The sequence below is a fragment of the Pleurodeles waltl genome, chromosome 3_1, assembly GCF_031143425.1.
Source record: "Pleurodeles waltl isolate 20211129_DDA chromosome 3_1, aPleWal1.hap1.20221129, whole genome shotgun sequence".
Taxonomy (NCBI): domain Eukaryota; kingdom Metazoa; phylum Chordata; class Amphibia; order Caudata; family Salamandridae; genus Pleurodeles; species Pleurodeles waltl.
Window position 1 is genome coordinate 601,321,042 of NC_090440.1, and position 17,407 is coordinate 601,338,448.

General features: G+C 41.5%; 1 protein-coding gene across 1 annotated transcript in view; it reads right to left on the reverse strand.

The window, feature by feature from the left end:
- The window catches only part of LRP5 (LDL receptor related protein 5), a 397,037-nt gene that overhangs the window by 140,855 nt on the left and 238,775 nt on the right, over positions 1-17,407 (reverse strand). The window contains exons 8-9 of the mRNA XM_069223040.1: positions 17,066-17,282; positions 7,456-7,745 (exon numbers count right to left, since the gene is read on the reverse strand). Coding sequence (XP_069079141.1) covers positions 7,456-7,745; positions 17,066-17,282 — 507 coding nt within the window. The remainder of the gene's footprint in view (positions 1-7,455; positions 7,746-17,065; positions 17,283-17,407) is intronic.

Sequence of the window (17,407 nt, forward strand, 5' to 3'; positions counted from 1 at the left end):
AAAGGCTAGACAAGCCATCTTTCTGGAGTCAATATAGTACTCGAAGCTGACGAACAGACACTCACGGTAGAAGTAAGGTTAGGGGTTTGCAGTTTTTCAATAAACAATCAACAATCACTTATAAGACGATGCATCATTGGGTTAGACATGCACAAGCATGTAAACCATGGAAGGTAGGGAACAGAAGACTAGGAAGGCCCTTTGTGACTAGGGATGAGTGTTCTTCATGCTCAGGGGTCTTAAGAGCTGAACACACAAGCAGAATCAGCACTTCTATGCCAGATGAGGCAGCATTGGGTAACAAGCATCTGCAATACAATGGGTCTCGCATTTGCTTGACTTAGAGCTATTAGCATTGTAAAGTCCTAACCGGACTTTTATTGGCACATAAATTGAAAATGAAAAGTGAAACAGTTTTACATAAGCAAGCCGATTTAAAGCACCATGGCATGAGCGTGAAGACCAAAGGAGAGACAGAAAAGGAAACAAAAGTTCACTGGCAGTCAAACGTATCAGCAGTTATGCAATTATCTATGTAAAAGGGTCGATTACAAAGCGCTAGACTACTGCCCAGCGAGGTCAGCCTGCATAGGAAATGAAAAGAAAAAGTAGTCCAGAAGCCATGTGGAAAACATGAAGCCTCGTAAGTTTTCAGTAGTTTACCGGTGCTTTAGGAAGGCTAAACACCAGAAAAGGCATGCCCTATGCATGCCTTTCACTAACGAAATCAAGTGAATTTTAAAAGGCAAGCCCACAAACCAACGAAATTGATGAGTGTGCGGTGGGCGTGGTTAAAAGCCCACAGAGAGATTACAACATGCTAGAGCGCTTGTGCGCTCTACCCTAGGAAGGCAACGAAGGTAGTGTTTGAAATTTGGCAACAGGAGTTGTTGGGCTAATTCCACTTCAAGCCAGTTCACACTAGTTTGGCATCCCTCCACATTTTTGTTACATCTCATCTTCCCTCAGTCCTTCAGAAGTTAGTCAGTTCTCAGTTATTTTGTTTTGCCCTTACCTTTTCTTGTGTTGCTGCATTCTACCATCGTAGTTGGCAGAGATTTTCACCTGACTGTACTCCCTCTAGCCCTACTGATTCTCTGGCTGTTTTTGAAGAACTCACCTGCGTCAACACCACCTGGTTCGATTCTCCAGCTATATCCTGGTAGCTGTAGGGCTAGACATGACATATCCACATCCTATCGTTGGTAAACCACAATCCGTTGATGGGCACTAGACTACCTGTTGTTTGATTGTTGTGATACCAAAGTAAAATGTGGTGTATATTATCATTCATAAACCAAAGGTTTTCTTGGAGAACAGTGTGTGTCATTGAAGACTGCAAGATTATAACTCAGTCGCATCAGTCTGTCAAAACATTGCCTGCTTCTCTCTTCTCTTCCCCTTTTTAGGTCGAGCCTAAGAGTACCACCTCTGGTATGTATTTTAGTACATACTTCTTAGTGGGCTCCCAGGATTTTCATTGGTTTGCTCCAGTGTCTATAAAAAATCTGTGATTGCTAGTGGGCAATCCTTCATCTTTGTCCCACCTTTTCCTCAGTTGTACACTCCCATGGAGCATGGCATCGGTACTTGTATCCTTCCACTTGTGTCACTGTAGCATGTGCTTAGGGACTACTTTTTTATTAGGCTAAGAGCATTTGACCAGAGCGCTGTATGTTTTCAGTAGCTCCAGTCATGCAAAATCCTGTTTCCGTTACCAGGGCTGTAAATTATGTTTTCTGGTTACATGTGTTGTGCATTCAAAGACAAAGGTCAAATGTTGGAGGCTGTTTTATGAGGGCACCTGTTGCCACCCCCTGCCGCCGCGCAAAGGCAATCATGACCACAACTATGTTTTCATCTATTTCCTTAAATGCTCTTGATGCGTACAGTAAATCGATACAGTTACAATATTTAATGTATATTCCCGAATTTAGATGCCCGGCACAAGTCATGCACGATGACATCATTAACATCATGATGAGGCCATCTCTTTTCCTTTGCCGTTGCTCGTTTCTATTGGAAACACACAACTTCTGCCCAAATGCTATACTTCCATATCTTTAGACCGTGCAAGCGGAGAAAATTCTCTCGATCAATATTCCTCCCTAAAGTTCTCTTTCTGCAGTATAGGTGCTGACAAACCAGGTTAATTGGATATGAGTTACAAACAGTACATTTCCGTAACTGGCTGAAACGTTGTAGCTTCAAGGTGGCCATTGTTTCGAATATGCAAAACTTCGAAAGATTGTCCCTTTTTTTGCCTACCTTATTCCCTTTTCCAAAAATCTAGGGCACTGCGTGTTCTGGATGTTCTACCCTATGACACGGTATTAACAACTTGAGTTCCTTACAGAAGAACACGGTGGCAGAGGTTGCTGTGGAGTAGCTCTTCCTGGAAACATTGTAACTCCAGAGCAGCGAGGTATGTCCAGGGAAATCAAGGAACAGAGAGGAGGCTGGGCAGGCGATTGTAGGCTGTGGCAGAGATAGCATAGCAGTTCTTAAGATTGCTCATACCCATTATGACCCGAGGCTCACCTGGATATGCTGATTCTCCAAGCCCAGAGTGACATCTGTGTGCTCAGTTTGTAGCGTAGAAGAATTGAATACACAAACCACAGTCGCCTAAACCCTGGCTATGGTAAAATAATAACTGCTGGAAGTGGAGTGTCTCACGCAAAATAAGTGTACCTCAGTTCGCAGGATACCACTGCTGTAAAGAAGTACCATGTAAGTGATTACTGAATAATTAAATTAATGTGGTAATGGCAATGCGAAGCACATTAATTACATTGCTAATAGAGGACTGCCTTTTTCTTTTGGCCATGGCAGAGCGATACCAGAGTTTGAATGTTTTGGAGGCGGGAAAGAAATGCTCAAAATCCTATGTTTCCCCAACATGGCTACTTTTTACATAGAGTTCAGTTGGTGGATTGCTTTATGGCTTTTTCTGGAGATCCTATAGATTGATTTTGCTATTAGTTTAGTCTTCAATTCATTCCATATGCTGGAACCTTCTACTCCCTGGAGTTTGGCATTTATACTTCATTTTATTACTCCTTTCAAAAGGAGTGTAATTGCAGAGAGAAGGTACCTGTTAGAGGTCAGGTGTCAATTCCCTTGACTCAATACTAGTAGGTCTTTTTTATGGTGGAGTGATCTTAAATCTAGACGTTTGTGTCTAGCTGGAGATATTGGTGAGTTTTCAGACCTCATTTTATATATACGTGCTTACACTAATCAAGACAACCAAATTCTGGTAGTCTGGTTTTCAAACTTTTGCATCCTGTATTTTATCTTTGTGAGCTCTGTCTAATCAATGATGCAATGGGCTAAGTGGGCTTAGGGCTTTTCTTAGCCTCATCTCATAGTTGGCCTGGAGGTTTGGGAGTTTTAAGTCCTTCATCTCTGCATTGACTTGGTGAATGAGGGAGAGCTTATGATGAAAAATCATTTTCACGTTTCTTGCTTACACCAGAGGAGCTTGAGGTAAGCCCTTATTAGGAGGCCTTTCAAAGGGTAGCGAGTCAAAGTCTGGCCCTTTGGGGGGGGGGGGAGAGAGGAGGGGGAGGTGGAGAGAAGCAGACACCCGTGCATGTTTTTATTGAGGTCCCTGGGGCATGTAAAGAATAAGGGGGGGGGGACGGGTTCACACCCCTCCCTCCCCTTCATGGACCGCCACCACCTCGGGCTATTATTACATTTAATGCACCCCTGCACAGCACTGGGGACTGCCACCTCCCAGAGGCTAAATTTAAAACACGGACCCCTGGGGACCTCCACTTACCCAGAGCTAGTTCGCGTTGGAGGTGGGCTGCACGGCCTTTCTTGTGGAGCCAGTGATGGCCTTGGGGACTGCCACCTCCCAGGGCTAGCTCCTACTATATCCCAGGGTGCACACCCCGAGGTCATAGCTGTTTGCTTAATTCATGCCTAAGAAGCCCTATTTCATAAACTGGAACACCCAGAGAGAAGACAGGAAACAGATAACACCGGGTCCATTCTACATGTCACCGGGTGATGATAGTTCTAATCACATAATTCGAACCAGTTTCCAGTACTAGAAAGGAAGGACTGAATCCACTGCAAGGTAAATGCAGACAGTCCTGAACCATCATGCCCTTAAAGTGACATGTTGCTGTACACAGTGGTACAGTATACTAAGACATCAACATTTAAGACATTTGATTGCATGTTCTGTCCAATGGGACAAAAAGAGCTCTCATATTAGCAAGTGTTGATTTGGGTCCTTTGCAGACCTGAATGCAGGGTACTGGGTGACCCTTTTAGTTTATTTCTCTTGTTACTCCTCCGTGGTTGTCGTGTCTCTTTTTGTTCTGGGACTTGTGGTAGCCAGCCAGCAACTCTGATGGTAGGGTGGTGAAAGTGGCATTCTATTGGAATTAGCATGGCAGGTTTAAATTAGGATGCTAAATGGCAACACTTTCCTCTTTTGATGCAGATAGAGGAAGAAGATAAATGGGAGTGCTTTACTTATAATGCAAGGCCACTGGAATTATATATCAGGAAAAGACCAAATTATAAGGTATGGTTGACCAGTTTATGTGGCAAGAAAAGTCCAGTTATGAATTTACAACGGCAATAGCTCCAACTCAAACAAATGCGAGACCTATTGCATTGCAAATGCTTGTTTTTCTTAGGTGCCTGAGGGGATGGGATTAATTTCAGGGTAAACACCTCTAATCTGCACCCAAAGGGAAGCAGAAAGACTTATGCCTTTTCTGGGGTGGTGGGGGTTCAGCATGATGCTAGGGTGGGCTATACCACCCTTTTTTAATACGTTCTTTTCCCCTGGTATCTAGTGACCTTTTGCCACCATGGGGGAGGGGGAGAAATATAAGGGGAAAGGGAACTATCTGCCCCCCCCCGAGAAGGGGTAGGGGGACACAAAAAGATTGTTGGGTGTGGGGGCAGAGCACATTCATGCTGACAACGGTTCCTCCTCCCACCCAAACAACAAATTTTCCCTTGTGTCTAGTGGGTGGTATAATCCCCATGTAGAGATTCACTAGGAAGAGGCAACTTTGGAAAGGGGACGAGGTCCCCTTTCCACGGTTGTGTCTCCAGTCCATATCAGTGCACGGGGGGACTGAGTTCTACCTCCAAGCACGATCAAAGCCAAACCAGCAGGTGCCCAAGGGTGCTGACTGATTCCACTTTCAATCATTTTGACGTCAGTGCACACAAAACACTGAGCATTATAGTGAATTAAAAAACGTTTTGGGATGTTTGTTAAATCCCGTCCCGTCCCCCGTGTTCTGAGATACTTTTACAAAGAGAAAATTATTGTGGTCCCGGATTTTCCCTGAGAATGCACAGGATGAGACATTCACGTCCTTGACATAACAAAGAGATATTATGTCCTCCACATTAAAGCAGTTAAGAAATCACACTTGCTTAAGACCGGCTCGTTCACTTACAAGACCATCAGAGACAGTAACGCACCTATTACCTGCTACTGTAAAATGATCATTTAACATACTCCTGAACTTCACTATGCTGCTTGATAGCTAGATGTGTGCAATAGAAATATGTTGATATACACATACTGGAGGAGATAATAAAGTGGTAGCGGCGCATCAATAGTTGTGCACGATGCAGCCTTTCACCAGTCAGATGTGTAGCAAAGGTAAATGAAAATAACTACAGGCAACGTAAATTCAGGGTGTGGAACCAGGATTCTGCAAGGATTATTTTTTCCACAGTGCCCTCTCTCATGGGATGCAGCCAAAGATAAGCTAACATGAAGAGTACAGCTTAAGTAAATCAATGAAGCCAGGTGAAGTATACACAGACAGAACAGCCACAGTGGAAACAACACTTAAGTTATCGAACAGAGGAGAGGAACTCCACACAAGTGCACCAATAGGGTACAAAGAATGTACTAATCTTTACTATCAGAGGACAATGGCCTTTTGTTGCTCCTAAGCATGGTATGGAGTTTGACACCAGGCGTTCCAGAAGATGTTTTGCGTTCCCCCAGTGATTACTATCAGTTTGGCAGAACAGACTAACCAAACTGTTTTCCATTAAAATTATTTCTTCACAGTTTGCCAAGCTCTGCGGCTTGGCCCTGGTAAGATAAACCAGTCGTTCTGTTCCTGCAGAACGACTTTTTTTTTTTTTCTTCTCAAGCAGGGCAGCCAGCCTCACTTTATTGTGTTAGTTCTTAAAACTGCGGTCCATACGAAAGCGCACATTAATTTTTTTTTAAGCAACGGTGCTGTTTGCCACTTTCTACCTTTGCTAGTACAAATAGTGCATATGTTAAATGCAGGCAGCTGCTTCCAGGCGCAGTTCCCCCATAAGGGCGGAGATGTGTTGTGCCCCCCAGCGTCAGCTGCAATCCTTTTCCACAAAAACGATAATAAACTTTATTATTGTTTTTGTGGAAAAGGGGTGGGGCCTCAGGGGTGATGAGTCTTCCTCAGAGTGCATGTATGTTTGGCTGGCCATCTCGGGCCAGCCAAACGCACATGCGCACAGGGCTCTCTCCAGCCCAGCGACATGGTTGCTGGGCTGGAGAGAGCCTGCACAAGCTCCCAGTCTGCATGGGAGTGCCCTGGCTGCACGCTCCCAGCCAACCCTGACGCTGCTCTGAGCAGCGCCAGGATTGGCGCAGGGCAGGCTAGGAGCCTGTGTCTGCAGGAAGAGGAGAGAAGCAGCACGGCAGTGGCGGCACAGGTAAGTGGATTCTTTTTATTTTTAATTTAATGCCCCCCATTAATCCTCCTGCGTGCCGTGCCAGCCACAACTGACTGCTTCTCTTGTATTCAGTCAAGATGCGCAGAGGGAGTAAATATGCTTAAATGTGTGTTACAAAAACCTGGAATACTTCTGCTACCCCTGAGCTACTGTGAGCTTCCCGAATGCATTATATACATTTCCAGAACTGCCGGTCGGCATTCCTTCATGGTTATCACCGTTGCCTTTCTTAAGACTCTCTGAAGGTCTATCAGACATGAACAATCTGACGCAAGACGTTTCCAAAGGAAACTAAGGCATTTAGCATTTTGTTTCCCCTTTTGTTGTACCCATATTTATACACATTCTCGAGAAGTCCTTAGGTAGTGAAGTAGTAATCCGTTTTAACAATTTTATACAATTCATTGGCAGGTTTATGCTGTACAAAATGAATTTTCAACATTGAATGAAATGGATGTAAAGCTTACTGCAAAGCTGTTTCGACAGTTTTCAAATTAAGCTACCAACACAGAATTCACATGCAACAGATGGTAGAAGCTCTAAAATGAGCATGATAATCTAAATATAGTACACATTTTCCTACGGAGATTTAAAAAAACCAACAAATTAAATAATATGTACGTAGTGCAGATTACAGTAATAGAAGTGAGCATTAGCCCTAGTCATTAAAAAAGCACCATGATCATGGCCAGTGCGGGGTGGTCAACAGGCTATAAAGACAAATACCTTAGTGCTGACGTCTGTCCAATAAATTCTGTTGTCAGACACATCGAAATCCAGAGCAGATGCCTCCTTGACCCCTGTTAAGGGGATGGCCACATCATTGTTGTTGGTCTCCAGAGATATGCGATGGATAGCGGCTCGGCTGGTGAACACCAAGAAGGCTTCTGGGATGATGCAGGTCTTCATGTCACTTAAGAGCTCCAGTCCAATTGGGCATGCACATCTGGTGCCCTGCGGAGTGAAGAAGCAGAGATGGCTGCATCCACCATTATTAGAAGCACAAGGATTGGTATCTGAAAAAAATGAGAGCTTCATCAGCTTAAAGCATGAATCATGTACAAGGAGACAAATGAGCTGCCCAATTCTTGGGGAATTCAGTATCTACAAATTGCCATTGAACAGGGAAAACTTAATTAGAACAAGCGTAAAAAGAGCTTGTGTGCATGGACATAAAAAATCAGTACATGTCATTAAGTGGTAATGACAGATGGTGAAGGCGTTTCCTTGTAGGTCATGCCCAGAGGATAGGTTTAAGGCCTGAGACAAAGCATATATGAGCTAATCCAGGAGGGCAATGAAAATCGAGGGTGTCTTCATCCTTAACATTTGCTTAAATATGAATACTGGTCCAACGTGAGACTGGGACGATCGTCGCCGATCTAGTGCAGGTAAAGCATGTAGAAACATTCAATGTCAAGAGAATCACTGGCTCGTTAAATAGATATCCCTCCCAGAAGCCAAGAGTGATGAGTAAAAATATCTTTAGTGACACCTGTACACCAAACGGGTAATCTGTTTGTATTACAATACCGGCATATTAGATTGTGTGCCAGCGTCTAAATTCAAAGGAAACAAGGCTTGTGATAACTAAAGTTATCTTTCTGAATGACACAATGATTTCGTAGACAAAATATCGAGGGGCAAAATATAGACAAGTACATATAGGTAAGCATACATTTACTCTTCTTAACTTCACATCTATGTGTTAAATGATGCGTATATATTGGCAAGGCAAATAAATTGGGAATTGTGTATAGAATATCTGCACACTCAATTTTCAAAATGGCCCTCGATTATTCATTCTACGATATAAGTGTGACACGATATTCTTGTACTCCATATGTAAGATCCACGTCGGTGGTTAAATATGCAGCCCTTGCAATTTCACAACAGGACACTTGGTGGGTGGGGTTGGGGTTATGGTGAGCCCCTGCCCTCTAAGGGAAGGAGAGCCACACTGCAGGGTACAATAGTTAAGGAGAGCACAGCTTTGCAGAGTGCGAGGAGTGGTATGCAGCCCATATAAGGTGACAGGAACCTTATCAGGCAGAGTTTCTTTACGCTGTACTGCGTGGCCAATGGGAGAAGAACCACACTGCAGGCAAGAAAACATTTTAGAGTGCCAGTACCAGTACAGCAGATGGGACAACGAGATCTCCACAGCAAGTCACAGGGTGGAAGGACGGTCTCAATACGCACAGAAGTACAGGCAGATTGAGGAGGGAAGGAGAGGCCCAAACCGGATAATGGATGAATGTATACATGGACCAAGCCCACAGTAACACATGCAATGAAGATAAAGGAGCCCTGCAGGTTAAGCAAAGCGGGAACGTTCAGACACATTACGAGTGGAAGACAGCCTAGATCCATGTTGGGGGACAATCCTTAAATTAAAGGGTATCTGAAAATACAATTGTGCCTTTAGGTGCAGTTGAAGGTGTATGAATTTCACATAAACTTAAAGGCTTCCTGTGCAAAAATAGATCTCGGGGAAAACTAGAAGCTATTTCCTCCAACATATATTTTTTTTCAGAAATTCAGAAAATTTACAAAAGCTAATTACAGCAATTGCACATAGCCCTACGTGGTTTCAGAAAAGGAGGAAGGAATGAGAATGGTAATACAGGTTGTAATCCCAAAACCAAATAAGCGTTGGGCATGTTAATAAACCTAGCATATAAATTAAAGTGCATCCTCGTTCACTGATTTCTTTATGCACTCAGTAAGTCATCAATCATGTACTCTGTCACATATCCTTTCAGTTTTCCATCCGATCATTCATCCACTGACAAACCACAATAAAAACACACACAAACTCAACCTATGCAGCATATATTAAAATAATAAAAGTAGAAAATATGACAACAAGCTTCTGCCTAAACACGGACGTATGCTTGGACTAACAAAATTAAACATCGCAGCTGGCGTCGGTTTTGTAATAGTGCTTTGTATAATGTTTCACTATATTCGTGTTCTAGCATGGCTGCCATGTTTAGAACAAATGTGTAGGCAAACGTGGAATAGTTAAACAATTATAAACTATGGATAAGGTCATTCCATGGTGGTTTCCTGGTTTAGAGTCTGTGGTCTTGCGTGCACACTGTGCGTCTTCAGTGCACACTGAAAATGAAATGAGCGGCAAACAAGAGGGCTGTTAGAACTATCTTGGGAGCTGCAGTATGCTCGCAATAAATAAATAAAAAAAACTGAAGAAAAATTGAAAAGGGGCCAATGAAAGGGGAATATGGAGACTCTGCCCAGATACATCCTGAATCTTGCACTGATGAAGACAAGATTCTTTGAAGCAAATAACTGACATTATCAAAAGTTTTTCAGGAAACTATGGCAGCTTAGGGTCAACATTGTGTTCTCTAGACATTGGCACAGAATCATCAGAAGTATGGAGTAACCAATAGACCAAATAAGGAAAGATTGGTATTCCTTGCAGATAGGGATGTGCTACTAAGAGAGACACCACTTTTTGTAAATACCCTAGGAGCAGATATTTGACAGAACGGCACAACTATGAATTACCAGAGGTGAACCTTCACACAGAATCCTATATACCTTAGATGTTCCTCCTTCATTCGAATATGCAGGAAGGCTACCATCTGATCTATTGTAACTATGAAGTGATTTTTTTTTTTTTACTAATGGAATGATCCTTTGAAGACTTTCCATTTTGAAAGGCTGTTCACCTTCTTTAAATCGAACACAATCCGATAACCTCCATTCAGCTTGGGTACCAAGAATGCAATGGAATAAACTCCTTTCTCTCTCTCAAACTATGCCACCGGAACAATCTCTTTCTTGTTTGATAGTGCCTAAAGGTCTGATTCCAAGGCATCTCTAATTGCTGGATCTTTCGGGTAAGGAGCAGGTATGATCCCAGAGTCAATAAGATCTGAGAGAAACCCTAATGCACATCCTCTTCTTACAATGTTCAGGACTCCTGCACCTAAAGGATATTTTTTCTAACCTATAGCAAAGATGGATTCTTCAACCAAATTACAACTCTTGGCCATCTTCGTCCTGGGTCCTGGCATTACCAGGTTGTGCGCTTTCGCCCAGAGGTCCGGCTTCTGTTTGTTTTGAGATGTCCATTAAAATAACCTTTTCTGAAAACTAGAACTATTCTCTACAGCTTGGTGACTCCTTAACAGTTCAGTAAAGGAAGAACTTTGTCCTGAAGTATTTACACACCTGTTGTGCGGGTTTCTAAGCAAGAAGTAATTATTCCTTTCCATGATGATTTTGTGATGCTCAAGTTCTAACTCATGTTCCAAGAAGACAAGCCCCTTCTAAAAGCCTCTTAAGAGCCTTTCAGCTGCATCAGTGTTCCATTCTTTGATGTAAAGGTTCTTATGAGCTGCTATGGAACCACCAAAGTTCACAGCAGAAGCACTGACTGCACCAAAAGAGAGGGTAGACAAACTTCCATCCGCTTTGCCATATTATGCAACAAATCTGAACTTTCCTGACCGTACTGAACCACCTTACATAGTGATCTTAAGTCAGACTGGGAGGAGCAAGCTTCAATAATGGAAGCACGGAGAGATAACTAGGCACCAGCATACATCTTTTTAAGAGCTCGATCAACTTTTTCCTTTGCAGGGTCCTCAAAGAATATTTTCCTCTGCCATTAATGACCACCCAAAAAGGTTTGCACCTACATTCAACCTTGACAGCATTGGGTAAATTTTTCTTCCATATCTTTCAATGAATAAAGTTTTGAAATGATATTAGGCAGAATAATGTTCCCAGGACACTTTTATTCACAAAACACGAGGTTTATAATAAACCGATGCTTCAGCGAACCTAAACTAGCCACTTTCTTAAATTGTCTTATTACAGTCTCTTGTGAGGAACCAAAGCAATCGTCAGATGAAAAGCCCCTATGCTGCTATTGGTAAAATAAATCTTTGGTAATATTCTTCCCATTTTGGTCCACAGGATGAGACCAATCATCACTGTTTTCAGATTACCTGGGAAACAGTCCTTAGCATCAGATTTATTTTTACTGGCAGCAATTTCTTATTTTCTCCTCATCAAAATCATCTCCCGCCCCTTGCTCCCTTGGGAGGAGGAGCTGGAGATCAGGAAAAAGAAGGTGCTGAAGGGGAAAGAAGACTCCTCTATCTGACATGCTTTCCCATGAGAGGCAAAACACATCTTGCAAGCACAAACCCAGGTCAAATGCAGCATCAAAATTAACAATTTGGTAACCGGCTCACATTGACTTATTAAAAAGGTGGCAGCAAAAAGATGCACTCTTCTATGAAAGAGAAAGTCGGCGCATACAAACAAGACAAGCTCCACATAAGCAAAATGACTGCTTGGCACAACATGACACATCTACAGATAGCCGATACAGCCTTTACAGGACCGTCCCTGCACTCCAGCCTCCAAAGGAAATAGGGGTGAGTAAAGGGCTTTTTTCGAGTTGGAAATAAATTCTTAAAACATTCTTTTGCTCTCTGCTTACTTGATGCTTCCAAGTCTCCCTCTAGCGCAGAAGGGGAGAACGCCATGGAAGCAAAAAGCCCAGAACCCAGCTCTAAGACTAGCACCCCTCATCCTTTTTCTCCTAAGAGCAAAAAGTAGGAAATGCTTAGTAGTCCTGGCCCCTTGATATACCAGCATAAAAAGTTGTTGTCCAGAGATTTTCATTTTTGATTTGTGTTTTTGTATCATTAAAGAAGTAATTTAGCTTGAGAAGACATTGCTAATCAGAACCAATTTTTTTCTGGACAACATTTTAAAAAATGGCGGATGCGTTCCAGTGATGATGCAATATTTATGGAACCATGAGACCTATATACTTCATTCTGGTGTCAAAACATAGGTTTGGGGGGTCAAGTAGTCTTAGAGAGACAGAAAATAACTACTCATGGCAACCCTTCAGTCCTTTTCCAAAATGGCGGCTTTATAATGATGTGTCATAGCCATCAGATCAGTAAATTAACTTAATAGTGGTATTTGTTACAGGTATCCCGTTGATTACATTTCATACACTTGAGCGAAATAGGTGGTAGCAGAGAATCTTTACCTCTTCACAGAGTGTTGCTAACTACAAAATCTGAGGACTTCAACAAAAAAAAAAAATTATATGCCAAATTAATGTGAACGAAAAGCTAACATCAACTGGAACCATTTTAAGAAGTGTCCAGAAATATTTAGATTTTGGACTTAACACATTTTGTTATGCCCCAGTGTTCTGCAAATCATGGGAGTCAACAAGAATGCTTATTCGGTGCGGACTGAAGGATGATGAAAAGCCAGTTCCTTCGTGGGCTGGAATTCATGCTCTGATCTCCCACAATTCCATTACACTGAAGAAGGTTCAGTTTTTACTCCATTTCCAGTCACAAACTACGCAACAGCATTCACATCTCTAATTTCCAAAATGTACATGCTTAGCTTGAAGACCAGCCTATCCTGCCAATTTTCAGCGATGAAGATGTTTTACAGATTGTAACTGACAGTTTTATGAGCAGTCCAGTAGAATTTGATGAACTTTATCCAATGATGGGTGTTTTCCACATTACAAAAGTTGTGCTGCGGTGTGCAGGAAGTGATCTCAGTGGATGTGGCCTAGACAATGCACTTATTGAGGCTGCAATATTGGAACCAAAACTGTCCAGTCACTATTGAGCGGAACTCATTAAGTTCTTTCATTACATAGTATGCTTCATCATATCTGGGGATATAGAAACATTGCGTTGGAATGCTTTCTGGAACAAGAATGACAAATTAGGTTTTGCATATCTTCTCTCAAAAGTGAACAAGGTACCAGATGCACTTCATTCAAAAGACATAATGCAAGGCCAGGCAATGTTCAATACACTCAGTTCAAAATCAGAAAAAAAGCCAAGATCTAACAGTTTGTAAAAGAATGTGAAGAAAAATTTGAACTTTGCAAGTTTTACACATGATAGCACTAGTGAAAAACATGGTACTTAGCAAGGTGACTGGGAGCTACACGTGAAGACTGTGGAGTCACTGATTACTGTGCTTTGCGAATGCGATTGCATAAACTACCTGAGATGTGGGTCCTGGTATTTGGCAAGAGTGAAGAAGCTAGAGGTGGAAAAACCCTACCTCTAAAGAAAATTTATCCAAAGACTTTTTGAGATGAAAAAATAGAGGAAAGGTTTAATGGGTTGGCTCTAGATATGAAACTGGAACAGACGATCCAGGGATCACAGAAAAGCTTCAAGGGATTGTGGTCAGACATGTAAAGTGAATATGTTGCCTAATGGCAGCTAGTTTACCATAAAGTCCTTTTTATTTGCAATGTTTTCAGAGCAATGACAAATTCAAAATTAATGGACCATCGTGAAACTGTTCCTCACCACAAACCTGTGGGAAAGAGAGGGGAATGTTTTAATAAACATGTTGACAGCCTTCTTCCTTTCATGCGGCAGCAAGAAAACCCCTTTGAAATGACTGAGCCGGTTCGACTACACAACTTTGTGACCCAACAATATGTGGATAATGATATAAAGACATGTCCACTAGATATCCTGGAACATGGATCAAAACTTTACGCAGAACTGAAGCAGGAGAGATTTGCATTAAAACAGAAAAAGCTGTTTGACATAATCACTAAAGCTAAACTTCTATACTTTAATTGCCATAGAATTTTGTTCAACCAGCCAGTACAAAACAGGTTACAGAAAACAACTTTTGCTAGCACACAGAGAGATGTATGTAGCAAAAGAAAGGGGTGACTTTATCAAGGACATTCTGTTGCATGATCTTCTTCCAATAAACGCATTATATGATTGAGAAGCTGCAACCAAACCAGTGTAGCACAAACTCATACAAGTGATGGGAAAAAAAAAACTTTCTCCTGAAGAATTTCAATTCAAAAAGGTGTCCTCACTGAAAACTGCTGTTCTGGACTATATATCACAATTGCGAATGGTCAAGATTTCATCCACGCAAACTTCAGAAAGGTCGTCTGACTGTTCTACAGATTTCCAAGTCACTGTGCACCATGCAGGAATTGAAAATTGTCTTTGACAGTTATCTTGAACTATCTGTCAAAGAATGTGAGATAATCAGACAAATGTCTACAAGTGGAACAATTTACCTTACCTGCATCAAAAATTCAATACCTTTACAACTTGAAAAAGTTTGGTCATCAACATCGAACAGGATGAATGGGAGATGTTAACTTGCCAAAACATTACTGATGCTCCAGTGAACACTGAATTTCCAATTATTGCAAGTGGAATGATTGACAATGAGGAGTTGGTGCATGCAGACATATATTCAGAAGGTAGGGCCATACTGTTCAAGAACGTAACAGCAAATTGGAGGAAGCTGACCTTCGTTGAGTGGGCTGTTGATTCCAATGAACTGACTGCACTGTCAAATAACACAGATATTGTGCTACTTAGATTTGTTGCAATGTTCATAAGTCAAGGATTGTCAGAGCTATGGATATGTTATGGAATAGGCGAGAAAAGACAATTGATCCCGTTTCATATTCTGTACAAGAAACTTGACCCAGAAATGGCCATTGTTCTCATCAAGGCACATATTCTTACGGGTGATGACACTGTGAGCAAAACTGGAAGAAAGCTTGGAGCTTTAACTGCTGAACCCGTGAAGTTTCTAAAATGAAATGCTGAGATAGAAGAATAATGTGACTTTAAAGATAAAGAAAAATACCTTGTGCATTTGTGGAAAAGAAGTTCTGACTGTCCCACATTTGATGATCTTCGGTACAGTGAGTTCAAGAGATCAGTCCCTGTAAGTGACTTTCCACCGACATCATATTCTGTGCGTAGAAACATTAAAAGAGCAGTCTACTTGATCAGAAGATATGTAAACGTTTTGGATCACGCACATGTAGGTAAAGATCTGTGTGCATTTAGTTCGGAAGCTATTGATGAGGTGCTAAAACCTATGAAATTTCTAAAGCCTCTACCCACAGGACATGCATGTACTTGCAAAACCTGTGCTACAGAAAGATGTCCCTGACAAAATGCTCTTCTCAAATGTCCAACATTCTGCAAATGTCCCACAAGAAACTGCCAAAACTAATACATAAAGTGAACTATGAAAATGTGTCTAAAACAGGAGTGAGAAACTCTTTTTTCATATTCAGATCATAAACATTGTTTGGTGTATACATAACAGGAATAAAAACAATTACCATTTGTTTGAGTTCTATATACGTCTCTTCTTCCTTTATTATAGCCTGCTCTTTTTGAAAATGGTGTAAGGGTTGCACCGAGGAGTTATTTTCTGACTCTATAAGACTACTTGATCACCCAAAACGTATGTTTGACATCAAGAAGTATATAGGTCTCATGGTTCCTTCAATACTACATCACTGCAACACAACTGCCGTTTTTTAAAGATGTCATCCAGAAAAAAAAAAAGGAAAAAAAAAAAAAAAATTGCCTGGATCAGCAAGGTCTACCCAAGCTAAATTACTTCTCTAATGATTCAAAAACACAAATCAAATATGAAAGTCTCTGGACAACAGATTTTTTTAAGGGATGCATCTCACAGGGCTGATGTTATAGGGAATGCTACGATTATATAGCAACCCGTTTGGCGGGGGAGTGGACAATGTGTCTGTTAGCATTCCTGTTTTTCCTGACTAATGCAGTTGCAATTACCTCACATGGTTATGACTGGAAGGAAGACGAGGGACATGGAGGTAATCTTTCTCCTGGAACAGCTTTTTTTTTTTTTAACTGTTTTTTCTTGTATGGCATGCAGCATTAGCGAAACACACCTTCTTTTAGGTCACAAACTTATCTGCCTGCTGGCCATTCAATGTTTGGTATAAAAGCACTTTAAAAAAAAAAATCATAAGTACTTGATCAGGTTTCTGGTATTGAGAAATAGCACTACTGGGTACTTTGGCAAGCTCTGAAGAAATGGAACAATTCATTAGTTTTCCTTCACAACCGCATGCAAAATCCTCCATCTGTCTAGCAATATATTTGATAAGTCCTTTAATATGCATAGCTTCGCCTGAATTTTTTTCAAATCCTCCATGGCAGAGAATCGTATTGCTCGGCACTATATTGTTCTGGGAATATTTGAACTTGTGATTCACTTGCTCACTGAAATGTGGCCTTTTATAAAATGTGATGCTAAGGTTTTCGGTTCCAACCGTTATCATAAGTATAAGAAAGGAGAGGACTTTATTAGACTATTACATTGTTACAGAGTTTCCGACTTTTCTGTTGTTAACACTATACAAGGGGGAGACTCAGCTCAATGGAAAAAAACATTTTAGGAGTCTAGTTTTCTCTAAATTTGATTCATCACACTGTACATAAACCCCCAAAAAAGTACATACCAACTGAGGTGGTGACACTGGCTGCCTTAAGACCCATTAAGTCCGGCAGCTGGTCAATGATGATTTCTCGGCTTGCCGTCACCTTGTGAACTCGTTCGATGCTTCTTCTCTGCCAGTCAGTCCAGTAGATGTAATCTCCAAGCAGCGTGAATCCAAATATATGGGGCAACTTGTCTTCGAGAAGGGTGCGTCTCATTGTTCCATCAACATTTATAACCTAGGAAAGAAGAACCACTAACAACTGAAATATGGCTTTAAAAAAGATAAAGAATGCTGTCAGTGTCAGGGATTCATTCTATAAGAAGTTCAGTGCCCGAAAATCTTTTCAACATTGAATTTGGA